Source organism: Balaenoptera ricei, chromosome 2 (genome assembly GCF_028023285.1).
Source record: "Balaenoptera ricei isolate mBalRic1 chromosome 2, mBalRic1.hap2, whole genome shotgun sequence".
NCBI lineage: Eukaryota > Metazoa > Chordata > Mammalia > Artiodactyla > Balaenopteridae > Balaenoptera > Balaenoptera ricei.
Genome location: NC_082640.1, coordinates 94,959,438 through 94,986,825, shown reverse-complemented (window position 1 = coordinate 94,986,825; position 27,388 = coordinate 94,959,438). Strand labels below are relative to the sequence as shown.

At 46.0% G+C, this 27,388-nt stretch overlaps 1 protein-coding gene across 2 annotated transcripts; it reads right to left on the bottom strand.

Annotated features, from left to right (window-relative positions):
- Nucleotides 1–4,265: 4,265 nt before the first annotated feature.
- HDC (histidine decarboxylase) lies at nt 4,266–26,587 on the bottom strand. 2 transcript variants are annotated; one of them, XM_059915547.1, is made up of 12 exons: nt 26,537–26,587; nt 24,062–24,234; nt 20,453–20,566; nt 19,369–19,491; nt 16,329–16,463; nt 15,936–16,079; nt 14,635–14,701; nt 13,653–13,815; nt 13,487–13,577; nt 9,423–9,521; nt 5,148–5,249; nt 4,266–5,012 (listed from the first exon to the last, which is right to left on the bottom strand). In XM_059915547.1, exons 1-12 carry the CDS (start codon nt 26,562–26,564, stop codon nt 4,266–4,268), a joined length of 1,986 nt encoding a protein of 661 aa, XP_059771530.1. In that variant the 5' UTR covers nt 26,565–26,587. The 2 variants fall into 2 exon arrangements, with proteins under 2 accessions (XP_059771530.1, XP_059771531.1); XM_059915548.1 differs by lacking the exon at nt 9,423–9,521.
- Between the last annotated feature and the right edge of the window lie 801 nt (nt 26,588–27,388).

Genomic DNA, 27,388 nt, shown 5'->3' with positions numbered 1-27,388 from the left:
AATAAAAATATAAAATATAATTATTATTTTGTCACTGCAGTTGGTGGGGCTGCATGAAGACTGTAAAGAGACAGCTAACAGGAAAGGTGTCCCTCAGCGTCACTGCGGCACTGTTCCAGGGGAGGCGGGCCGACTGGCCAACCCAGGTCTTCTAGTTGACGTGGGTGCCGTCTCCCCAGAGCGCACAGAGCGCCATGTTGTAACATGGATATATAGCTGATGGTGCATTCCATTCTGATTGGCAGTTTCCCTCTGCACAGACGTCATGCTTCTATGAAGCTGTAAGCTCCATGAGAGTACAGAGTCCATCTATTTCGCTCATCATTATATTCCCAGTGCCTGGCACCAGGTAGGCAATAATTATCTACTGCTTTTTCATCAAGCAATCCTGATAAACACCTGGTTCCCTATGCAAGCTTTGCTATATGTGCGTGGGCACCGGGGGAGGCATGTTGGAGGCAGAGAGGATGAGCTAAATAGATGGTCCGAGTCCCCTAGTTCAGGCACAGCAGCGAGTCTCAAACTTGAGCACTGATGAATTGGGAGACTGGGATTGACCTATATACACTAATATGTATAAAATGGATAAGGAATAAGAACCTGCTGGATACAATAAACAAAATAAAATTCAAAAAAAACCCTTAACTCTTAAAGGTATTTTTCAATAGTTGAATTTATAATTGAAGAGAGTGACACTTTCATCATAATAGTCATTAATCTAGAGAAAGAATTTTGTAAGAGAGGACTTAGGAGATTGATATAGTCTGAAATAAACTACTTAAAGCTTTAAAAAAAAAAAAAAGAAAATTGAGCACTGAGAGTCACCTTCACCAAGAAGTCTTATTAAGACGCAGACTGATGGGCCCATTCCCCAGAGTTGAAATGAGAATTGGCATTTGCAGTTCTAACAAATTCCCAGGTGATACTGACGCTGTTGATTAGGGGCTGCATTTTGGTAAACCCCTGACAGAAAAACACCCTGAGTTACACATCTTGTGTGCTTAGTTAGTGTACTTCACTTCCTCGGACATGGATTATCTTTTGTTAACTGAAGCTCAGATCTTAGATCTGGTGAGACTCAAAGTGCAGGCATCAGGAAAGGCCTAGTAGAAAGCAGCACTTTGTCATCTTGAGCCTGCAATTGTTCTTGAAAACTCACATTAACAGTGTCTATTTACTAGATACACACGTACGTATTATTTGCTACAGCAAAACTAAAAGCAATCCTAGAGAGTGTCTAGTCAAACCTCTTTGTTTGATAAAAGAAAAAAAAAAAAGCCTGGGGAGGTAACGTACATACCTAAAGTTGCACAGCTCACTGGCGTCGCTAAGCTCGCGCCTAACACAGATAGAAGAGACAACCTCTTTATAGACCAGGGAGTGGTCCCAGACCATCAGCATCAGCTGGGAGCTTGTCAGACATGCAAATGACCAGACCCCACCCCAGACCTACTGAATCAGAACCACTGGGGATAGGCCCAGCAATCTATGTTTTAACAAGCCCTGCGGTTGACTCTGAAGCAGGCTCAATTTGAGAACCACTGGCTTAGAGCAGGGCTTCTCAAGTTTTAAGGTGCATAAGAAGCACCTGGGGTTGCCAATGCTTCTAGTGCACGCATCCCTCGGAACAGCAAGCAGCTCTAGAACATTCTCAAACATTGCTGCACATTAGAATCACTTGAGGACCTGTCAAAAATCCCAAAGCCCAGGCCCATCTCATAACAATTAGATCAAGATTTCTGGGAGTGAGAGCCAGGCATCAGTACTTTTTTTAAAGACTCCCAGGTGATTCCAGTATGCAGCAAAGTTCTGCGACCGCCAATTGAGAACAAGGGTAATATGAAACTATAAGCTCTTGACAAAGATTCTCTCCCGGGCCAAACTCTACCCAGGCTCCTCTGAGCCCTCCTCCCTACTAGGCCTCAACCTTGGCCTAGAAAGACTTGAACAAAACAGTAGCATAATTTCTAACAGCTCAAGGCCACACCCCTGGGATGATCCTACATCCCCTTAAAATGTCTGCCTGAGAAAACACAAGGCTGCCAAAAGATTTACCGTTTGTTCCAGCCAACACCTGAAGATAGGGCCCCTGTCCCCCAGCCTCTGTGGGAGGGTAGGAGGCTAACTTCCATAAGCATCAGTTAGCAAACCCAGATGGGCTTCCCATGGACCGACCCCCTCTTCCTGCTTTTTGTAATTTTTCACTTCCCTGACTCATAGTAAGTCCCTGCGTTCATCCTTCCTGTTCCCCCATTCTCCCTCTAAAATGCCCAGTGACTGCTGTACAGATCAAGTTGAGCCCAGGTCACGCCAGACTCTTTTTTCTATTGCAGTAGTTATTAATGATTAAAAATCTGTCCTTACTACTTTAACTAGTGGCCAGCTTTGTTTACCTTTAACACTGTTAATATAACCAATTTCAGAACCACTCCCTGTAAAAGCACCATCTGAAATGGAAAGAAAATGATTTTTTTGACCTATGAACTCACCATGGGTAAGCTGCTTGTGAGCACAGCTTTTATCTGACTATAGTGTGCAGGAAAAAAAAAAAAAAGTACAAATTCCAAACCTAGAGAGGGAACATTTAACTGTAGTGAAGGACTAGAGGGGTCTGCTGAATGGTGAACTTCTGATCAAGGACAACCATGAACAGTAGGGTCTGCTTGGAACAGCATGGGCTTTACTGAGGGCAAGGAGACCTGGGTTTGCCCACGTATAACCTGTGTGACCTGTGGCCTCCGTTTTCTCATTTATAAACTGTAAGCCACAGTGCCTAACTCAAGCTGTCTGCCTTCTTCATACCAAGGGCTCCTCCAAACTCTTTTTCTCACAATTAAAGTCAAATCTTCAGCATACTAAAAAGCAAAATCCTTAAGTACATTCATTTAGGTTCCAGAACATGCCCTGGTTAGTTAATCATTATTTCAGTGGTCAGCAAAGGAAACCATAAACAAAATGAAATGGCAACCTATACACTGCAAGAAAATATTTGCAAATGACACTACCGACAAGGGCTTAATTTCCAATATATAAAAGCAGCTCATACAACTCAGTAACAAAAAAAAACAAACAACCCAATCTAAATAGACATTTCTCCAAAGAAGACATACAGATGGACAATAGGCACATGAAAAGATGCTCAACATCACTAATCATTAGAGAAATGCAAATCAAAACTACAATGAGCTACCACCTCACACCAGTCAAAATGGCCATCATTAAAAAGTCCACAAACAGTAAGTGCTAGAAAGGATGTGGAAAAAAAGGAACCCTCCTACACTGTTGATGGGAATGTAAATTGGTGCAGCCACTATGGAAAACAGTATGAAGCTTCCTCAAAACACTAAAAATAGGGTTGCCATATGACCCAGGAATCCCACTCCTGGGCATATATCTGATTAAACTATAATTCAAAAAGATACATACAACCCAATGTTCATTGCAGCGCTGTTTACAACAGCCAAGACATAGAAACAACCTAAATGTCCATCGACAGATGAATGGATAAAGATGTGGTACATATATACAATGGAATATTACTCAGCCATAAAAAAGAATGAAATAATGCCATTTGCAGCAACATGGATAGACCTAGAGATTATCATACTAAGTGAAGTAAGTCAGAAAGAGACAAATACCATATGATATCACTTATATGTGGAATCTAAAATATGACACAAATGAACTTATCTATGAAACGGAAACAGATTCACAGACATAGAGAACAGACTTGTGGTTGCCAAGGCATGGGAGGGAGGAGGATGGTTTGGGAATCTGGGATTAGAAGATGCAATCTATTATATATAGAATGGATAAACAACAAGGTCCTACTGTATAGCACAGGGAACTATATTTTACCCTGTAGTAAACCATAATGGAAAAGCAAAACAAATATTTCAGTGATCAATTAAGTGACACAGGATATGTTTTTTTCAGGGACAAGCACAATTTATTTCCACATTATATTTCATGAAACTTGAAAGTTTCAGTGTCACAAGCTAAACCACAGAAGCTGCCTGTCAATATACCACCCTAGACCCTTTCTCTCCGACCAGCCTGCTGGAATCTTCTGGATCATGTTGGCTTAAACTCTCTATTTGTATCCTATCATAGGTAATGAACTTCTATGAGAATCTGATAAGAAATCATTGGCTTTCTCCCAAGAAAAATGCACATAAACATAAGCACATAAATTGAGCATACAATTTTGAGGGCTTCAGAGTCTCCCTGAAACACATTCATGGACTCTGGCTGAACCCCCTGGTCTAAACCATTGCCTGCAGAGGGCAGCAGGGCAGCTGGAGCCCACATGGAGAGCTGCATTCAGGAAAGCTGGGGACACTGTAGAACTTGATTAGTTTTTTGAAGGCACTTTTCTTTAGTATCATCATCTCTTCTGGAAACCTAGAAAAGATTCTGACCCGGGAGGAGCCGCCATTCTTCACAGAGCCATCTGTGGGCAGTGGCTTCTGATCGCCTACAGGCACGCTGTTGCAACTGAGGGAACGCACTGCCTTCTTCTTATTCTGCACAGACAAATAATTGAACAGGAAGGAGGACAGCTTGTGCTTGGTGAGGTCTGGGGCCTCTTCTGAAAAGCAGTCATCAAGTGGGTCCAGCAGGGTTTCAAGGTGGCAGCTGCCTTCCCCTCTCACGGGACTGGCTCCCACATGTGGAGGCTGCGTGATGATCTTCCTGGCCTGGGCTGGGTCATCTCCTGCCCCGCTGACAGATGGAAAGGACAGTTCCTTGGCCAAGGCTCTGGGGCCCCTGGTTTGGGGGATGAGGTTCCCTCCCTGAGGGCTAGGCTGGGAAGTACAATGCTGACTCAGGACAAGAGTGGCAGCATCATGAATGAGATTCCAGTCTCTCAGGATGTCATCCCTGGTGGTGAACTGGGATGTCACAGTGAAACGGATGATCAACTTGTCCTGGATAGTGGCTGGGATGAGGAAGAGACGGCCAGCTTTAGCTATTTCCTTTAACACCGTTTCTGTGAGGCAATTAGGACCCTGTTTGAAGGATAAAGAGAAGTAAAGTCTGTATCATTTTCCCTGTAAGCATCTCCAGAAGCCCAGTATTTACATTTCCGAGAGGCTGAAAATTACCAAATAACATCCTTCACATGAGATGGAAGATGGCATTACCTTTAGACGAAAAACCACCAAGCCAAGGTGCCTCTTGGCAGGAATTTCAAAGAAAGGTTCGTTTCTGACCAGAGATTCAAAATACTTAGCCATTTCAGTACCCTACAATTGTGAACATCGAGAGAACTGAGATTAATAACAGGCAAGAGACAACCATGCATAAACTTCCACACTGTTAAAGGGGTTTAAACCAGTCACACCTTTGAACTATAGAGACCTAAGTGGCTTCTGCCTGATTTTCTTCTCCATTTGATTCTGCTCATATTCCAAACTATAAAACCTCCAATGGCTCCCTATTTCTTGTCACATTAGCTCCACTTTGAGAACTCATGTCTCAGGGCCCTCTTTCAACCCACCCCCAGAACCAGAAGGCTTGTGGGATCCTGTTCCCCGACCAGGGATTGAACCTGGGCCCTCGGCAGTGAAAGCGCGGAGTCCTAACCACTGGACCACCAGGGAAGTCCCAGAAGACATGGACTTTGCCATCAAGGCAATGTACCCTCATATCCCGGCTTCACATACCTTGGCTTACAGACAAGCCAAGAGGGCAAGCAGGGGCCACAACCCAGCCCATGTTCTGCATTCCCAGCCAGATGCCTCTTACGGGCTACAAATGCTCAGAGGAAGAGACTTTTGTTTCTCCTGTACATAAAGGCACCATGTGAGCTGTCAGCAGCCCTGCCCTCATATCCTAAGTCTACATCTTCCCCTTGCCTCTCAGACCTTTTCACCTCAAATGCCCTTCATCCCCTTTTCTCTGACATTCCACAAAGAACATATTTTTACATATCATACCCATGTACACCATGGAGAAGGCTTTAAACCTGTATAATGGGTACAGAGTTTCTGCTGGGGATGATGGGAAAAGTTCTGGAAATAGACAGCAGTGACAGTTGCACACATTGTGAGTGTACTTAATGCCACTGAACTGTATGCTTAAAAATGGTTCAAGTTGTAAATGTTACGTCATCTATATTTTACCACAATAAAAAAGTTTTAAAGCTTTGTACCATATTAATCTTTCACTGAAGTTATCATTTTTTAATTTCCTTTTTTTTTTTTTTTACTTAGTATTACTAACTAAACAAGGACAGGACTTGCCCTTTCTTTCATTTTTAAAAATTTCTCCAGGCATCCAGAAGGATCTCAATAAAATATTTTCTAAATAATTGCTATCACCTGGTTCTCATACTGGGTACTCTATTTCAAGAGAAGTCAAAGGGTTTAGCTAACAAGTTGCTACAAACCCGATCCAGAACCACTTTCTCTCTTCACTGAATGATCTGTTTAAAATGGTCTCCAATCCCTACCCTAAGCATTTTTCATTGTCAAGTCATAAGGCTCTCTCTGGGAAAGCACGCTGCTAAATGTTTTCTCACTGTTTTATACTTTTGCAATTTACTTTCTAATTTTGTCATGATTCTCCTCTGTGCCTCCTTCCCTCCAGGCCCATTTCCATCCAATTTTGAGCTCTTTCTGTGTAAATGTTTCTTAAGTCTACATGAGTAAGACATCTCAGGTACAGATCTAGAATCAGGCTAGCCAAAGACCATGAAACTGATACTTCTGAGCAAGGAAAGAGAGCCAGAAGTCATCTTTGTTCAACCTCTTCAGTTTCTAGAAAGAGCCAAAGGAAAGTGGCGTCCCCAAGGTAGCAGTGGCAGAATGCAGGTCTCTGGTCACCAAGCGCACCCCCTACCATGCTCTGTTGTCTCCTGTAACACCCGCTCTTGGCAACAAGAGAGGAGAGGGGCCAGAGGAGAGAGGAAAGAGCCCAGGCAACATCCTGCCACCAGAAACCACCTACCTTTCCGGGAGATGAAAGCAGGGCTACAACCAGTGCCCTTGTACCATCCTAGGGCAGAGGCGGGAAAACTGCAGCCCCCAGGCCAAATAGAGCCCCACCTCCTTCACACCCGTTTTTGTAAATAAAGTCCTTTGGAACACAGCCACGCCTATTTGTTAATGTACTGTGTATGGTGGCTTTTGTGCTACAATGACAGACTTGAATACTCACAACAGAGACCATATGGCCTGCAAGGCCAAAAATATTTACTATCTGTCTTTTAAAAAATAGCTTACAAACCCCTATTGTAGCTGATAGGAGATGAAGGTGACGACAATGTTGACTTATTTTCATTAGAAGAAGGAAAAATTGGAGGAGGAGGAGGGGAAAAGGAGAAGAAGAAGAAGGAGAAGGAGAAGGAAGAGAAGGAGAAGGAGAAGAGGAAGAAGAAAAGAAGAGGAGGAGAGGAAAGGGGGAGGGGAAGGGGAGGAAGAGGAAGTGGGAATAGGAAATATTTGAGTACTTAGTGGAATATTAGGTCTTGCACTAAGTAAGGGCTTTATGTGTATTATTTATCATCACCATAAACCTTTGAGAGAGGTATTATCATTTTCTCATTTTATAAATTAGGAAGGCAAACACGGAAAGTTTAAGTAATTTGTCAAAGGTCACCAAATAGTAAAGGGTAGAACTAAAAAATCAAACCCATATCCCATTCTCTAAAGCAGTAATCTATAACAGGGAGATACACAACTTGGTTTTATATGACTTTCAAGAGCTCACATAATAGAAAAGAGCCCAGAACTGTAAAGAAAGGAGGCCCTCCTCTCTTAAGCAGGGCAATTACCATCTCTGAGCCTCACCCATAAAATGGGGTTCATCAGGGTGACTGCCCCAAGCATTGTTGTAAGAACCTAATGAAACCCTATAAGTTATTTCTTTAAGACACTGTGCAAGTAAAAATAATTATGATGGCAGTCAAGCTGAAGAGATAAAATTAACTCACATCAAACATCTTCATTTTAGTTCCACCCTTTATTTTTGTGGGCCATTGGTAGCTTTTAGAGCTCAGTTTTGCAGGTGTGCTTGAGTAGGTGGTCCTAGGAATGCCGAGCAAGCAGAGACGAGGGCGGATGGAATAGTCAGGGAAGCTCCTGGGAGGAGCGGAACTTAATCCATTAGCAACATTTGGAGAAGAGAGGGTGATCCAAGAGGGCAACGCACAGGTGAAGGCGCAGAGGCACACTGAGGATGGAGTTGGAATGGGTCAGTGAGAAGCCTGAGCTTAGAGGCTGATAATTGGGTCCTCGAAAGCCAGGCCCAGGAGTCTGGGCCTAGTGTAGGCAAAGGGGAGCCGATGGGAATTCAGGGCTCTGAGTTGGGAGAGGCAGCATGAGGGTAATCAGCCAGCACCTGCACGTTGAATATCCAGTCCTGAGTTGGAACCAAATGATAACCTGTAACCTCCACCACCTCATCCCCCAGCTACCTACTTTCCAGTCTTGAGTCTGAGGATAGAGAGAGAGCAAAAATGCCTAATGTCCCTGGGTGACAGCCATTCATTGATAAACATCCAGTTAACCAACACCTTGATGTTGATAACAAGTGTAAAGTTACCAACAGTTAGCCAGTCATACGTACTGATTCAACCACTGCATTTGGCCTTGTGTTTGCTTAATGAGGACGGAATTCCCTAGAGGAAAGGTGGCCAGGGAAAGACACGCAGAGGAACAAAGGACAACATCTTTGGAGTAACCCTGTTGTATTTATCAATACCTTTGTCTTTCTCATAGGCACTCATAAAAATGAGAGAAAATTGCTGCTGACCAAAATTCTTAGTTAAGTTCCACCCCTTCCATGAAGACTATGACAGAGGAACTGTGCCTGTCTCATTCACCTCTGGGTCTCTTTCCTAGCACAATAATTCTGTTGTTGAATTAAGTTGAAATAAATTGTACCAAATATGCCTTCAGTAAATACCTCTTGACATCATGCAGGGATGTTTGTTCCAGACTTGCAGGTCTACATGTCCAAGCCAGGCGAGCCCTGTTTCTGGCATAACCATAATAGTGACTAAAATTTTCAGACAGCCATGACAATCAGAGTAATTTTTTAAAAGATAGGCTCCTACCCGGGCCACAAGCTGCCCTTTGATTTACTTTCTATTTCTTTCTCTGCAAACCAGGCTCTCAGGCCATCCCTCCCCAGTGCTCGATGATAGCAGAAGGGATGGTGAGACAGTCAGGTGGCGGGCGGGGGGGACACACCAGACAGCCCTCAGTGTCATCTTCTGCTCAGTGATCCTCTAGCTAGCAAACAGACGGCCTCCCTGAATCATCAAGTCCCAGGAGCTCACAAACAGGCCCAGGCACCTGAGCCATACATCACACATCCCCCCAGGGAAAGGTCTGCAGAGCAGAAAGCAGCCTTCCTCCCCACTAGGCCACAAAGCAAGCCTGGGCCCCTCCCAAGGTCTGCCCACTACATACATGTCTGATGTGCGCTTGAAGATTCTTCACCCCGAAGGACCGGATCACAAACCAGAGTTTAATAGAGCGAAACCGCCTGCTCAGGGGGATCTGCCAGTGCTAGAACAAAGGAGCACAGTGCCATGGTTAGAGACAGGGACCCCTGCTGCTCCCACACACACCCCTGAGTTTTATCATCTGTCGTCTGCACAACCCTCCATGGATGCAGAGTGTCACCAGGATGCCCGAGGCTGTTGCTAAGGAGAAGCCAAGGCAAGATACACAAAGGCTACCTCATCATGTGACCAAACCTTTGTCCAAGAGCAGCACAGGTAGAAACCAAGTCCATGACCCTGGGCCAAGGAGAAGACACTTTGCTTTAAATGCTGCTTTAAAAATCTCATCCCAGGCTGAAATTCAAGATAGGGGCAATACGTTTTTTCTCTAAAAGAACCTAAGCTACCTTGAATAGCAGAAAATAGAGTTTGATTTCTCTTCCCCACAAAAATGTAAAGTATAGGGTTCAAGAGCTCAGATGCTGGAGCCTCACAGACCTGGGTTTCTCCTCCATCTCTACCTCTTACTTGGGCATTGCTGCCTCTCTGGCTCTTCGTGAGACAAAGAATGAACAGCACCTCTAGGGATGTGGTGTGAGGAGAACCAGGGTGAAGGGCTTCACAGGAAGTTGTCAATAAGTCCTGGCTATTTAGATGATAAAAATGTGAGCCACAAATCACAATGGTGTTTCTGCCTAGAACCAAGATGATTATTATTTAATTTCACTGCCCTGACCTTATTTTTCCTGTGACGTTCTATGCCCTCAGGAGGACACCAGCCCTCAGACTGCAAATAAACATCTATATCTCGGCCTTTGTTAGACTAAAACTGACCCTCTGTTCCTGATGACCAAATTCAACAGAGCTTAAAGTTCAAGGTTGCAGGCACCAAAGGTCTGAAAATTTTCAAACCAATTCCAAATCGATTTCTCAGATCTGTAAACAGAGCAAAGGGTTTAGCACACATTTGCAATTATTCTGATGAGTAGTGTGATTTCTAATGACCTCTTCGTCAAATGTCAGAAAGCATCACCACAATTTCTGTTGACTAAAAATAAATATTTTTCCCATCGAATATTTATCTGTTCCTCCATGGGATTGCCTAATCCTCAAAACTGTGCACACCTTCATCCTTTGCCCCAGTTTCCTGACCCAGGCACAGTTTGGACATGACCCCTTGGTTGATGGACAATGTTTCTCTATATCAAGCACTAAGCCTTTGATTTCCAAGCAAAACATTCCAGGGCTGAGGACCAGCATGGGGACTTTCTTTTCCCTGTAACAAGGAGAGCGTCAGCTCCACCCTTTGTTAGATGGACACTCCAGATGGAGACTAATGAATGGATAATAGTGGCCTCTGAAAACATTGTTTTCCAGATGGTTATGGCCAATTGACTACAATAATTCACGAGCCAATTAAATGAGAGGCAGAGATGATTTTAATTTCGATTTCTTTACAGTCTGACCATATCCCCAGTTGTTCCTCTTGTCAGTATTCCAAAACCAATCCATGCTGACCCATCAGGGTGGTTCTAGCAGATATTTTCTGCTGGAACAGGAAATTTGGACATGGCTCTTCTTTAACTCAAGCCATTCCCAAGTCTCCTCTGTGTCCTTTCAAGGTTTTGCCGGTCTCACAGCCAAGAACAAGACAATTCCCCCTGCACTAGTTGGGGGGAGGAGAGGGAGCTTCCTGATGTCAGAAGAATCTAGCCTTGATTTTAGGTGGCTCCAGGGCCCGAGGGATGAAGTCCCTACGTCTTCTCTCCCAGGATGCTGCTCTATTTCTGGCTCATCTCAAAATGGTTGGGCTTTTATTTAAAGCTTCAGCCACCTGGGTGAAAGAGAGCTTGGGGCAAGGGGCAAAGTAGCAGTGAAGACCCCCCAGGATCATAACAGACAGCAGCTTCAGTTTTCTAGGAGTTTCTTTGAGACTTAAAAATTAAATCCATAGGATTAGAGGTGAGGGAAGGAAAAGATAAAGTAGCACATTCTGGACCAGGGCTAAGAAAAGTATAATTTAATATTTTTATAAGTGATCTGGAAGACAGAGAGCACTGTAAAATCTCCGAACTGATGGGAATGAACCACAAAAAGATCCTGAGATACTGTTGGGGACAAAAAACAAAAACACAAAAAAGTAACATAAAATCCAAAATGGGCCAAGGTAAGAAAATGCTCTTAAGTTATGATGATCCAAGTTCACTTATAGAAAAATGGGCATTGGGCTCCCCTGGTGGTGCAGTGGTTAAGAATCCACCTGCCAATGCAGGGGACATGGGTTCGAGCCCTGGTTGGGGAAGATCCCACATGCCAGGGAGCAACTAAGCCCGTGCACCACAGCTACTGAGACTGCGCTCTAGAGCCTGCAAGCCACAACAACTGAAGCCTGCGTGCCTAGAGCCCGTGCTCCACAACAAGAGAAGCCACCGCAATGAGAAGCCGACGCACTGCAACAGAGTAGCCCCCGCTCGATGCAACTAGAGAAAGCGCGTGCACAGCAACAAAGACCCAATGCTGCCAAAAATAAATTAATTAATTTAATTAATTTTTTTAAAAAAAGAAAAATGGGCATTGTTTCACACTCAGGGGAGAAACCTAGAAATATCCCTAAAGCTATCTGGCCCTTGGGCTGCTGTGAAAATTTTTTTAATTAAAAAAGTGCTGAAAACCCATCAGACAGGGCAGTGGAGATGAAAGAACCATTATTATTCTATTTTTATCAACCTCTGGAGGGTCCTCCCCACCACTACAAGCTTACTGCCTGAAATTCCAATAAAAAAGCTTTAAAAAAAAAAATCTAAAGAAAGTGTGAACTGGTCCGAGGGAGAATAACCAATATAATCAAGAGATGATGCAGTGATTATTTTAGGACTAAAAGGGTAAGAAACTTTAGCCCAAGGAGAGAAAACAGAACCATCTCTTCACAAAGAATGACTCCCAGATGGCAGACATTGCTCTCTGTGCTTCACTGTATTAATTCATTTATTCCTCACAGCAAGCCTAACTAAGAAGCTAGTACTGTTATTATCACCCTCATTTTACAGATGAGAAAACCTAAATAGCTTAAGCCATTTGCCCAAGACCACACAAGTTAATAAATGGAGGAGCCAGAATTCAAACACAAGTCATCTGTGTTTTTAACCTCTTCGCTATATAACAAATCTCTGCAGCTTAAAAGGAGAGCTTTTAGAAATATCACACCTACCATTTATTAAGCATGTACCACATTCCCAGTAAGAAGTGATCTACATGTATGTTCCCATTGCAGCCTCACAATACCCTGTGAAATCAGTGCCACTATGCCCATTTTGCAGATGAGAAAGTCAAGGCTGAGAGAGGTCCACTATGTCTCCCAAAAGCCCACTGCTGGTATGGAATTCCAAATCAAGCTTGTCTCACTCTGCCTAGCCTTGGCCATGTTATATGTAACTTATTAGTTTACATCCCTGTCTCCCTTACAATTAAAGGAAGGGCTCATCTTCAAACTGAGGAGTAAATCTGAAGAAACTGTTTCCCCAAGAGATAGTACAGATTGAGAATGTGGGCAGGGTCGAGAGATTGAGGTGCAGCTGGTGGGCAAGGCAGGAATGCCTGGAGGTATCCAGAACCTCGGGAAGGATAACTATTGCCCCATCCCCACCGTGGAGCCTCCCACAGTGCCTCGATGGGGACAAAAGGATGAAAGCAGTTTAAGGAAGGAGCCTCTTTTCCTATCCGTGGAAATTCTCCACCCTGCCCTGCTGCTAGGGAGTGAGCAGAGAAGATTATCCAAGGACAGAGGCAGAAGGGAATTGGGAGAATTTTTAAATGCCACAAATACTCAGGAAACTCGCATCCTACCTCAAAGGTTGGTTTCATTCTCTAGGGTTTTTAAAGTTTTCTGGGTTTCATTCTATATGCTTAGGCACAGCTTGAAACCAAAGGTACACAGTGGCAATATTATGGGATGGGCTCATAGTGTGAGGGAAGGAGACCCTCATCAGACTCAGGCCGTTTCCATCTCAGAGGCCGTTCCTGGCCACTCACCATGAAGTCGGTGGCTGCACCCGAGTCGGCATGCCTGAGGTAGACGGGGTTCACGCTGAAGGTCTGCTGCAGCTTGTACTTGTCCTTGACCCTGTGGGTTTCCAAATGGGCATTAGTAGCTGAGGATGGCTTTCCCACAGGCTGGGAGCTTGGCTGCCACACTCACCAGAACCCAGTACAGTCAAAGTGCACCATCATCCACTTGGAAGGATTAAAGGTGAAGGAATCGGCGTACTCGATGCCCTTCAGAAACCCCCGGAACTCAGGGCACAGGAAGGCAGTGCCCGCGTAGGCAGCATCGATGTGGAGCCACAGCCCCTCGTTGGCACCTGAGGAGGCAAACATCACCTACTGGGGGTGGCACTGGGGGTGGGAGTGGATTGCCACCAGCCAGCTAAAAGGCATCTCTTACCTGGCCCATCCAGCTGCTGGGCTGCAAGGGAAGGGCTGAGATAGGATGCCCATGGCTGATTGAGACACGGAGGCATGTGGACATGGGGGGAGGGTGTCAGTGCAAGGAGTGAGGCTGAGTGAGGCATGGCCACCCCTGCAGGGAAAGCCTACAGAGCCTCACCTTTCACTGACCAGAGGGTCGACACCCTCTTGGCCTCCACCCAGAGCTGTCTGGAACAGAAACCAACTTACCACTGGCCCAGAGAGCAATGTTAATGCATCTAATACAAATGTTAGAGAGGGGGTGTCTCTCTTTCCTAGTGGGTTTCTCGCTTGAGGATTTTGAACAATCACATTTGGGTTTCCTTTCTGCCTTTATCTCCCCCTCAGCCCGTGGTTTCCCCTACCCTACCTTTTCATTTTCATTTTCTCAGCCTAGACTAGAAAATACTCCACTATGACTCACTCACCCTGTGTTTTGGATATGTCCTGCTTTAAGCAGATTTCAACATACAAGTGAGAGAGTGAGAGACCTGAGGTCCTCCCACTGTTGCCTCTGAGGACAGGATGCAAGGGGGTCAGTGACCTGGTTGCCTGGAAGGAGGTACTCATGACCTCTGGTGGCTCTTCCTACGCTCTGTGCATTGACCACGGAGGGACCAGAGAATTGCACTGAGCTGGTTGCAGGCTCTTGCTCTAGGGAACATTTTAAAACTCATTACTTGTCTTCCTAGCCAGACAGGGCAGACACTTACAGATGGGGCCCAGCTCTGACAGGCGGTCAAATGCACAGACCCCAGTGGTCCCCAGTGTGGCACAGACCTGGAGGAAAACAGAGGAAGTTAACATGGGAAGGTGGGCTCGTGTGACACATTCGGCCTGAAAAAAAAGATTTCATCACAGATATTATCAGCCCCATCCGTCCCACTAGAACAGGGTATGTTTCACACTGTATTTTACCATGACCCACAGTAAGAAATACATTTTTTTTATAGCTATTTTTATTTTTATTTATTTATTTATTTTTGGCTGTGTTGGGTCTTCGGTTCGTGCGAGGGCTTTCTCTAGTTGCGGCAAGTGGGGGCCACTCTTCATCGCGGTTGCGGGGACCGCTCTTCATCGCGGTGCGCGGGCCTCCCACCACCGCGGCCCCTCCCGTTGCGGGGCACAGGCTCCAGACGCGCAGGCTCAGTAATTGTGGCTCACGGGCCCAGTTGCGGCGAGCGGGGGCCACTCTTCATCGCGGTGCGCGGGCCTCTCACTGTCGCGGCCTCTCTTGTTGCGGGGCACAGGCTCCAGACGCGCAGGCTCAGCAGTTGTGGCTCACGGGCCCAGTTGCTCCGCGGCATGTGGGATCTTCCCAGACCAGGGCTCGAACCCGCGTCCCCTGCATTAGCAGGCAGATTCTCAACCACTGCGCCACCAGGGAAGCCCCAAGAAATACATTTTGTATAGCAACCTAGGACATATACACATGTGTATCTGAAATAAAAGTTTTACCAAACAATGCATATTCTCAACACAGGAACGTACTCTCATATTTTCCGTTCTATTTCTTTTTTTTTTTTTCCTTATTTTTTTAAAATTAATTAATTATTTATTTTTGGCTGTGTTGGGTCTTCGTTTCTGTGCGAGGGCTTTCTCTAGTTGCGGCAACCGGGGGCCACTCTTCATCGTGGCGCATGGGCCTCTCACTGTCGCGGCCTCTCGTTGTGGAGCACAGGCTCCAGACGCGCAGACTCAGTAGTTGTGGCTCACGGGCCTAGTTGCTCTGTGGCATGTGGGATCTTCCCAGACCAGGGCTCGAACCCGTGTCCCCTGCATTGGCAGGCAGATTCTCAACCACTGCGCCACCAGGGAAGCCCTTTTCTTCCTTTAATGTTGGTTCTGACCCACAAAATTTATTTCCTAACGCACTAACTCATAATTTGTAAAACATTGTATTTGAGGACCTTTCCGCTCTTGTTTGCAGCATGTTACTTACCTGAACTCTGCCAAAATTCCTTGCTCACCTCCCAGCTCTATCATTCTAAGCTCAGAACATGGTCTGACTTACAAAGACAGGCACCAAGCCCTGTTCTCTGTCCTCCTTGATGGCTTTCTGAAGAACTTCCCCTCGGAGTGAGAAGTCGTCATCCACAGGCAGGAATTTCATCTTGACCAGAGAAATCAAACCAGCCTTTTCCACCGAGGAGTGGGCCTAGAAGGACAATGGAAAGCTCTTAGCAGAGTCATCCTGGGATGAGCACTCCCAGAAACTGCTGAAACCAGACCAAGGGAAGCAATCACAACATTTGACGTTTGCCTTCCCCCAGGGTTCCTTGGACAACCTCTGAGACCTGGGCTGCCCTGAACCCAGCAGGCTCATGTCTACAGGGAAATCACTCAAGGACTAAGACTCCAGAAGCCAAGCCCTACCTGAAGGTTTGGCTTATGTTGGGCAACTCACCTGGTCGGAGGCATAGGCAACAAGCCGGGCGTTCAGGGAAGACTCATCCGCCCCGGGCTCAGACACTTTTATTTCCAGGATTTTGTTCTTCCTTGCTGCCAGCAAGGCGATCAAGGTGGATTCACTGACTGTGCTCTGCAATGGAAGAAGTTTCCCAGTCGCAGCCTCTCCACGTATTCCCTTGGCAAATTCCCCAGGTTTTGTAGGGGTGTGTGTGTGTGTGTGTGTGTGTGTGTGTGTGTGTTTAATAGCTATTCCTGAGGAAGTACACAGCTCCTGCCTAAGGAGTTGCTCTTCCCCCCAGCTCACATGCCTCTTCTACATTCTACATTCACAACTTCCTATGCATTCCTGGGACACCTCCCTCTCCTATAATTTTCAGGGTAGTAATGAAAGCAAATTTTCAACATCTTTATTAGGCCACAAAGACCAAAAAGAGAATGTTCAGAGAATGCTAGGTACAAGTCTGCTTGTAGATATGTTCGTTCCCCATGTTAAAAAAAAAAAAAAAAAAAAAGAACTTTCCAAGTATTAGGTGTGGAAATGGAGTTTGTTTCCACAGAGATATCCCAGAGAGAGAGGGTCCTGGCCTACTTGAGAGATAACTTTGGCCTCAGTTTTGCTGCCAATGGCTCTTGTGACCTTGAGCTAATATTGCCCCTCCAGAAGGCTCGTTTCCATTTATAAAATAGAGAGCATCCCTTTAGCTGCCTACCAGAGTGGGAGTATCGATTAACCAAAAAAAGGGTTGGGTAGGATTTTTCTCTGGCCACGATTGTGGGAATCTTGGGGGCCACCTCAGCAACGTCACAGAAATCTTGATGATTTCTCATCATTCATTTGCTCAGTCTTTGGTGTCTTTGCTTCTTGAAATCCTTAGGTGACCTACAGCTGATTGCTCCCTGCTGAAAAGCCTAGAGGCTGTGTCACAGGAAATGCTATAGACCAGATCCCACAAGATACTCAGTGGCTGAAAATTACTCCACAATTAGGAAGCCAGCAGAATAGTAATAATAATATAATAATACCACCTTCCATTTGTATAGCTATTCCTAGTTCACAAAACACTTTCTGCTATCGCATTTGCTCCTCATCACACCTGCGACACTTGTGATTCCTGTCTACATACGACAATAGTGATGCTCAGAGAGGTTACAGAACTAAACCAAGTTCATGTGGCTGATGGATACGGGAGAAAGCATGGTTTGGATTTAGACAGGGTCAGGTTTGACTCCTCATTCTTCCACTTACCAGCTGTGTGACCTGGAGCAAGTTTTTAACCTCTCTGAGCTTCCGTGCTCTTATTTGAAAAATTGGGGATGGGGCTTCCCTGGTGGCGCAGTGGTTGAGAGTCTGCCTGCCAATGCAGGGGACACGGGTTTGAGCCCTGGTCTGGGAAGATCCCACATGCCACGGAGCGACTGGGCCCATGAGCCACAACTACTGAGCCTGCGCGTCTGGAGCCTGTGCTCCGCAACAAGAGAGGCTGCGATAGTGAGAGGCCCGCGCACCGCGATGAAGAGTGGCCCCCGCTTGCCGCAACTAGAGAAAGCCCTCGCACAGAAACGAAGACCCAACACAGCCATAAATAAATAAATAAATAAATAAATAAATAAATAAATAAATTGGGGATGACACTATTTACCTACAGGGTTCTTGAGATAATTAGATGAAAAGCAAGATCATGCCCAGCAGGCATTTAGCATGTTCTTCCAGATATAATATTTGAAGCTATAACTATCTGCTAACAACCCAGAAGGTCCACAACATGCAGTAATTTGTCTTTCTTGTGAGGGACAGATTTTAATCTTGGTACAAGACTGGAGTGAGAGAGGGAGTCACTTAGCTAGCAAACGGGCCCAGCAAACTTTCCATTTCTCATCTCAGGGCAGCATGGCTATTTTTATTTAATAGAGGAAATCTTTGAATCCTCACATCCACCTTTTGAAGGAATTATTATTATTATTATTTCTCTATCTTATATATCATAAGATCAAGAAAATTACACATTACAGAATAATTCAAGAATTTGGGGGTTCTCAAAGGTCTCAGAACCAAACCCTCATGAATGTCAAGGGTTTATAGATGCAAAAGTACCTAGCAATGTGCACGGTCTACAGGAGGCACTCCTCAAGCTCCACTATGCTGCACTACTCTTGATAAAAAAAGAAATATTTAGGGCTTCCCTGGTGGCGCAGTGGTTGAGAATCTGCCTGCCAATGCAGGGGACACGGGTTCAAGCCCTGGTCTGGGAAGATCCCACATGCCACAGAGCAACTAGGCCCGTGAGCCACAATTACTGAGCCTGCGCGTCTGGAGCCTGTGCTCCGCAACAAGAGAGTCCACGATGGTGAGAGGCCCGCGCACCGCGATGAAGAGTGGCCCCCGCTTGCCACAACTAGAGAAAGCCCTCGCACAGAAACAAAGACCCAACACAGCCATAAATAAATAAATAAAATAAATTAAAAAAAAAAAAAAAAGAAATATTTGAACAACTGTCATTTGACAGATATTCAAAAGACAGGATTATAAGATACATCGATCTACATTGTTAATTTCTCTCACTGCCAAAAGTCTCCTGGACCTAAGAGGGAGGAAAGAAGTTTCTACTTGCCTTCTCTTTTCTACTTACCATAAGGTGTAAAATGGGACAAGAGAGGGGAGATGTCAGATTAGAAACTAAGAAACTTGAATCAAGGAATACTAGAAATGTGATAATGTGTTGAATTTTTAATTTTTTTCAAAGAAAAACTAAAAGAAAAGTGGAGACAGTCGTGGCCATGGTGTAAAGGCAATGGAAGTCAAGATGGTAGTGGCAGCAAAGGTGGGAGCGGGGACTGTGGTGGAGTTGGTGGTGTGGGTGATGGTGGTGTCAGTCATGATAGTTATGATGGTAATGGTGATGGTGCTGGCAGGGACGGTGGTGGTGTGAGTGACATGGGGGAAACTCCACGGAAAACATGAGAATCACCCGGGTAAGTTTGGCTTATCTTTCCCTACTTAGTCCCTGTGCTAGGAGGAGCTTTGCCAATGGAGGCACCTGCAAGACGCCTCCCCCCTGGCTGCCAGGGTGGTGGTGCAGGAAGTGCTCTGGAAGCCCCAGCATTTTTGCCAGCCAGTCCATGACATTCATCTCCAGTTCCGTGCACACAGGGCTGGAAGCCTGAAAGAGGGAAAGCAATGTCATCTGGATTGCCCCAGGGCACCAAGATGTCCCCAGCCCCAGAAACACATCCATCTCTGCCTTGACCCTCCCCAGGCCTGTCTTGTCCCTGGAGAAGGCGCCACTTTTAGGTCCTGTGGCGCCTTCATCCTCTGCTAAACCAGAAAGGGGAAAGAATGTGGGGCTTTGGTTCATGCCATCCTCAGTGAGGTGGATTCTCCTGTGACTCCAAGGCCCGATGGAAAAACAGTCCTAGAAATGATTGCTTCCATTTGGCTCCCCAAGTCCCTAAAATACCCAGCTGAAAAGCATTCTAAAGGCCAGGGGGAAGTTTTAAGACCAAGAAGGAAAGCACTTCCTCCTGGAAAAGATAGCAACTCTCCCAGCTTCCAACCCACTCCACCCACCCACCCCTACACACACACACACACACACACACACACACACACACACACACACACACATCCTATAACAGTTCAGGCTTAAAATAGAGAGCTGTTTTAGGAGGCTTGTGGCACAATTTAAAGCTGATTGGTGCTTAAGGAGTTATTAAGGGAAGCCTTAGGGCATATCCCTAACCCCTCAAAGACAAGAGCAAGGGGAAGGTTGTACCCACAGGCACCAAAGTGCTTAGAGAGTGTAACAAATTGTGGCAATAACCAGATCTTGGTCCAAATCTCATCTCTGTCTCGATGAACTATGTGGTCTTGGGGAGATAAATTACTTAAGCCTTCATTTTTTAATTCACCCTTACAAAATGGGGCCACTACTCATAATTTCACAGGGTTAAAGAATAAGATGAGATCATTTATATAAAGCTTAAGCTCAAGTAATGTAGCCATTGTTAATATCTAACTTGAAACCCTGTTCAGAGACCCGGACAAAATATGTCTGCCCCAGGATTTCACTTCCTGCCATGTCCCCTTTTCCACTGGTTATAGCAGCAGCCATGGTTACTCACCCAGGTAAATCCCAAGCAGTTGATGGCATCAGCCAGCATGTCTCCCAGAAGTGATGGCCAAGAGGTGAGAGCTGGGTAGTAGGCGTGCATATGGGGGCTTTGCCAGTGTACCACCTGGAAGCAGAGCAGGTACACGGGTGGCACCAGGGGCAGCTACCGGCGGCTTTCCTCTTCCAGAGACCCTCCCTGGCAAGGGGCAGCGCCCACTCTAGAGACTGGCTGACACTTTTAAGACAACCAACAAGTGACACAAATCCATAAAAGTAAGGCATAGTCACAGTGTTCTTGCCGCCCACGTTTCTCATATTCTGAGCTAGTTCATCAGTGGAGCTTTGCACACACGCAGAGACCAGAAGGGAATATGCAAGATGAAAATCGCTATGGGAATTAGAGTTGTGGATTCTGGATAGTGTTTGCATTAGTCTCCAAAGCTTACCCCCCGCACGGCTCCTACCCAGTAATAAGAGGAAGGGGAGACTGTGAGCTCTGGAAGAGCAGGTTGCTTGTCTCATTCAGTCTCTTGCAAAAAGTATCCAGAGTTCTTTGGGCATGCACTCTTGCAGAGGGCCAGTGTGCCTGGGTTCAAAGCTCTCCTTAGCTTCCCAGTGGGGATGGAGAGAGGAGACTAGAAGACAGAAGTGCCAGCCCAAGGGCATGGGAAACTGCCTCCAGATTAACCCTTGAGCCCACAGTTAGATTAACCGGACGAAAGGAGGGGCCCGTGGACAGGAAGGGCCTCCTTCAACTGCTCTCAGAAACATTTTCGGTGGCTCATTGGCCTCACTGATTATCTAATCTGGCTTCATCTCACTGTTCTACAATCATACCCTGTTCGTATCTGCGTTCATGTCTTTGAGCAAAGCTGTGTCCCCTGACAGGAAGGCACTTCTCATACAGACGGGACCTTCCAAAATCTGCTAACTCTTAGAAAGCCACTAAATATTCATTTCCTCTATGAACCCTTCCCCAGGTCCCCATCCACCTTTGATCCCTTCCCCGGGCCCATGGAATGTTCTCATTCTAGATGTTTCACGCTACTGAGAACTCACAAGATAACATTTTAGTGTATTATCGAGTTATTTCGTGTACACAAATCCCTTTAACCCTTTAAGAGCAAGGACGGTGTCCTGGATAGTGTGTATGGTAGAAGGAGCATAAGATTTAAGCCCAAGGACACAGGTTCCAGTCCTAACCCTGCCGTAACCAGCTGTGTGACCCCGTAGATTTATTGTGAAGCTAATGAACTTAAGCATCAAGGTCCCATGTTTGCATGGGTCTCTTTCAAGATCCATTCTTAATTTTTTTTCTTAAGTGGGGGGGGGGTCCCAATTTTTTCATCCAATTCCCACCCCATAAAACCAGGATCCTCCCTGTACCTCTCTCAACCTCAGTTTCTCATAATAAAATAAATCCTGTCTCCTGGGGCTGTTGTGTGGATCAGCCTGGGAGGAAATTTGTAAAATGTAAAGCACTAATGTTAACGGTAAGCTGATCACATGGTGATGGACATATCACATATCCTGACTTGACTCTTAGATAATCAGACCTCGTCCTCCGACTTTCACCAGGCAGACGGCATCATAGGTAATGACAATATCTTCCACTTCCTATGCTTTATTTTGTTTAATTCTCACAGCACCCCTATTAGGTAGGTTCTAACATTATCCCTGTTTTACAGATAACAGTTGGGGCTGGTGGAGAGAGAGAGCGTTCCCATGATCACGTACACCTCATAAGGACAGATGTCAGAAACCCAGGGCTTCCTGACTCTGGAGCCCAGCACCTAAGCAGTTTGGCACCCTGCCTTCTCCCCCTGCTCTCCTCTCCCTCCCTCATGAAGAGTAGGTGGGGTTTCTCTAACCAGGGTTGGAATTAAAGCAAAAAGACAGTTTTTCTTCTCCTTGTGTCTAGGAGGTGGCATGGAGGGGGAAATTAATCCAGTTTTAAAGGAGGCGCTGACCCTAATGAGAAAGCAAAGGGCTGACGGCTTTCAGGCCAACTCTCAGAGGCTGGTGCAGCCTGAGAGATGAGATGAAAGATTGGGTCTTCATTACTGATGTGATTAGTGACAGTATTTTGGAAACCCTGGAGAAGGCCTTCCACCTCCTGGCCCTATCAAGAGGCAATTGTCTGTTCTAATAAGATACATAAGATAAGATAAGTCAGAGGAATGCTTATCAAAACAGACAGACCTCTTGGTCCAGAAATGAGCCTCTTTAACCGTACCCCCAGCAACTGCTGGAATTTCTTTCAGTCAAATGAATCAGCTCATTTCCATCTCTTCTGACAGCTGCTTTCAGTCTCACTACCAAATTACGGTTGGCCCCTCCACAGATTACATTTTACAGAATGAAATCCATGAGATAATCTTATCAGGGAGCTAGCCTCCCTGGTAGAGTTTTACTGATACGGAAATTTTCAAAATATGCTTACGAAATAGGCTGAATGGTCAGAGAGAGATGAATATTTGGCTTTGTACAAACTTGCCATCACTTTCTGTGTTTGAAAGAAAACAGAAATATCTCACCTCCGCCTCCAGGTGTATTTCTGTCACATCTAAGTCCAAAGCTCTTTGGGGATGATGGGAGCAAATACCAAGTCATCCTGGGGAAGAGCTGCTGGACAGACGTGGTTCCTGACACCAGTGCCCCAAGCAGGGAGACCTGTGACTCTGGGAAGACAACTAACTTCTCTGAGCCTCAGTTTCTTCATAAAACATGGATCGTAAGGTCCTTTGGGGATAAAACAAGCCAGTCTACCATGTGGCTAGTACAGTGCCTGGCACGTGGCGTGGAGTACAGTAAAAGGCAGCCCTTCCGTGAGAGGAGGATGGTCCACTTTCAGCAGGAGCGCCTGGCACAGCTCCCGGTGCTCGGGGACATTGTCACAGCACACGGCAGCTTCCGCACAAGCCCCAGGCGTCAGCCAGCCTCTGTCTGTTCCCTGGCCCCACTAGCACTGTCACCAGGCTATGCCCCTTGCCACTGAGAGTATAGATGATTCAGGGAAAGCTCCTTCCTACTCCTGAAAAGCAGTTCAATCAGGAGACCTCCCTTGGTTAGGAAGGATGGGGTTCTCCACTTCATAGAGGAGAAAGGAGGGGGCTGACCTGGACTCGCTCAGCTTCCCGGCCCACCCAACCTGACAACCGGGGTACCCTCGGAGAGGTGTGCTTTGGCTTCCCTCCCTCCCTTTGGCACATCTCAGGATTCTGTAGGAGAGTTCCCTGGCTCTGCCAACGGGGGCTTCAGGGACCATCTCCCACCTCCTCTCTCCATCTTGCTCCCCACATCCATCCTTTCCCCTCGGGCCCAATCTTCACTACTCACCTCATCCCATCCGACTTCCACCCTTCTGTCAGACAGGCCCTGGGATGCAGTCCTTACTCCCTCCTGCTCCCTACCCAACTCTACAGGTCAGCCCTGGCACCAGAAACCTAATTTCAGTCAAAGTCCCGGCCCTCCATATGCCCAGAAGACAGTCTGGGATGTCGGTGGCCAAGGGGCTGAGGGCTTATCTTAGGGTTACCCAAGGCTTTCCAGGCCCATCGCCCCCACCCCCCACCTATACCCCGACATCCAGAATCACCCTGTGGTGACTGCTTCTCACCCCGGGCATGATGATTCGCTCAATGTCTCCAAAGATGCTGTCCCAGCTGTCGGGCTCCTCGGGCGCACTCTCGGGAAGCTGGGCCCGCAGGTAGCCAGGCCTCACATCCGGAGTCACCCGTCGCTCCTGCACGCTACTCAGGTACTGGCAGATGTAATCCACCATCTCCTTTCCTACAAGGGAGGCAGAGAAGCCAGGCTCATGTCCCCTGACTGGGCCTGGCCAATTCGTGCCCGTCGCCCTAGCATCGGGATCAGGAGACTGGGTGAAGAAGGAGATGGATTCATGGGTTGAATGGCGGTGGGTCTGACCCCCAGCACACAGCTTGTCTTCAATTAAAAAATTTAAAAGTGTGCAAAGGAGTGAATGAATGATGGAGGGAGTGTGTGACTCTATATACATGAATAAGAGGGAGAATCTCCAAGGCATCAAGCTCTAACACCAAAGTAAAGGATTTCTTTTTCCTCCCCTTCCCTTTTCCATATTAATCTTGATCAGCTCTCCCACCTTTCTTTTATTCTCAAAAACAGAGGGTCTATGCATTCATCACCTTACAGATTCAGTAGAAACGCTGTGGCTCTTTCTATCCAGAGATTGAACACACACGCACACACACCCCCTATACTTGTGCCTTGTTGGCACAGATGGCAAGCTCCCACACTAGGGTCTGATACAATGTAAAAAATATATTTGTTCACCATTCCCATTGGACCAGTAATTCCCCACATTTTTGGACCCATGAACTTCTTTGAGAATCTGATTAAAACGGTAGACTTGTATACACACAATTTTGTGTGTAATCTCTGAGGTTCATGGGCTCCCTAAAGCACAACCATAGGCCCAGACTAAGAACCCTGCACTAGCCTGAAATCTTGGGAAAGGCAGGGCCGTGTCTTAATCAATTTATCTCCCTCGCTTCTGCCTCCACCAATACCTCAGTACCTAGAACAGTTTTAAGATGCTCAACAAATTTTATCAAATGAATGAATAAAAGAATAAGGAAGAAAGACAGCCAAGGCGAATACTTGAAGCCACTGCAAATTATCTATTCTTTCTTCCCTTTCATTTCTCCAGGAAAGGGTCTCTGTCTTCAGAGCCTCTGTCTCTTCATCTCTGTCTCTTTTTCTCTCTCTCTCGTTGCTTCTCTTCCGCTCTGTGTCTGTGTCTGTGTGTTCATCTCTCCTCCCTCTGTGTCTCTCTCAATATCTATCATTCCTCCTTAGTACTCCCTAGCCTCCTTTTCCCCCTGCAAAAGAGGGAGAGAGAGTGAGAGAGACAAGGAAAGGCAACCCGATGTCTTCCCACTGCATCAGCTCATGCAAAATTCTTATAAGCAGGACCCGTCCCAGACAAAGCTGTGAAAACTTCCAGCACCCTTCTCTCTTCTTTGTGCTCTCCTCCGACCATCCCACGGCCCGATGACTTTCATGACTGCAGCAGCATCCCTCCAGAGCTCTGAGAGCCCTGGACCTAGCCCTCCACTTACCCAGGGACCGTATGGAATGTTTTTGTGTTCCACTCACAGGATAAACATCCACAGCTGATCAAACCAGCTCTCGGCTGAGTGCCTTTGGAAAGCAATGGAATAAGCTAATGTCCACTGAAGTGTAAAGACTGATAGTCATTCAGGCTGGATGGGAGGGGAGTTTGGGGGAGAATGGATACATGTATAGGTATGGCTGAGTCACTTGGCTGTGCACCTGAAACTATCATAACATTGTTAACTGGCTATACTCCAATATAAAATAAAAAGTTTTTTTTAAAAAAAAAAAAAGACTGATAGCCACTTAGTGAGTTATGTCTGGGTAGAGGAAAGAGAGGAAAAGTTGGATTTTAACATGGGACCATGCCTTACAGCAAAGAAATTTTAGGCAAAATAACCTACTAGAGGGGATGAGGATATAAAAATTTATGGAGAGAGAAATTATAAGCAACTACTTACTTTCCCTCTTAGGACAGCCGTGCCTGAAGACAAGATAACCATTTGGTTTTGCTCATCACACAAGGCTTGAGACAGAGTAGGTGCTCTTTAAATATTTATGGAATGAATGACTAAATGAAAGAACTCTACAGACAGATTCACACATAGAGAAATGAAGAGGAAGGAAGATGAGATTTTTGCATGACTGCAGAATACTTAGGGAAATTCTTTTCTACTTCAGAACATGAATAATCCCCCTTTACCCATTTAGTATTTCAGAAACCCAAATCCCCTATTCTGTGGGAAAGAAGAAAGGGAAAGTCTGGCACAGTAGTGTGGACGCACATGAGAGTTGGTGTATGAGGGGGAGAATGAAAGAGAGGTTGAGAAAAGTTTTAAACTCTGATCCCACATTCCCTTCTCAGGAAAAACTTTGTGGAAGCCAACTCTCAGAAGGAAATTCTAACACTCCAGTCAAAAGACACCCCAAAATCTAAGCAGCAGTTCCTACAAGAGTGGCAGCAGGGAAGAGGGCCAGGGATGCCCATGCTCACCTCTCCTTCTGTACTCCTCAGGTTCCATCGTCTCCCTGGGGCTTGGCTCCTTCTCACAGACAACACGGAGGAGGTGGAAGGTGTGCTCCTGGGCAGCCCATGTGCGCCCTTTATTTAAAGGGTTCTCCTCTCTTCCACCTTAGCTCCGCCCTTCCGTGGCCCTTCCTCTAGGTTTAATTAATTCCACCCCTTCTTCCCCCAGTCCTTGCTGGGAACAGTGACCACAACTTTAGCTGGTCCAGAGATCGAGGATAAAAGGCACTTCTACATTAAACAGTGCACTTCGCAGGCAGCCTCCAGGTGGATATGGTAAAGAGCCCTCACTTCTTTCTGGTCCCAGATTCATACGAGAGATCCCGAGCCTCACACAAAGCTCCCAGCTCAGTAGCCCGGAACAAAGGCAAGGGTGTGCAGAATAAGTAGAAAGGATTGTTATTATCATTCCTGCCACTGCGTTCCTGGCAGGGAGGGAGAAACAGGCACTTACAGCAATGCTGTTCTTCTGGCCACGCTGTGCTCAGGAACAGGCAGATGTTATCATCTAACACGACGGATTTTTGTTGTCGTTGTTACTACATAATACTTGTTGCTGTAGAGAAATGAGAAAACGCAGATAAGCAAAAAACAAAAAAACAAAAATTGAAACATCACCCAGATTTAACACGTTTAGCACTTAAAAGGCTGTGTATGCGTGTGCTTGTAAAGGGATGTGCAGAAACTACTGTGGGGAAGGGAGACACTACTCTTGGAGCTTTATTTCTGAGTAGAAAGTGATAGAATGCTTTCAGGTTGCCAAAGAGAACAGACTATTTGGCTTGTTTCCAATCTTCATCTTCCTTGTCCTCTGGGTGG

Excerpts from the sequence above, each read along its gene's own strand:
- HDC (XM_059915547.1), bottom strand. The coding sequence starts at position 26,564 with ATGGAACCTGAGGAGTACAGAAGGAGAG. Across the intron at positions 24,235-26,536 it reads TGAGGAGTACAGAAGGAGAG|GAAAGGAGATGGTGGATTAC; the intron begins GTGAGCATGGGC and ends CCTCCCTTGTAG. Across the intron at positions 19,492-20,452 it reads ACTGCTTGGGATTTACCTGG|GCTTCCAGCCCTGTGTGCAC; the intron begins GTGAGTAACCAT and ends TCCCTCTTTCAG.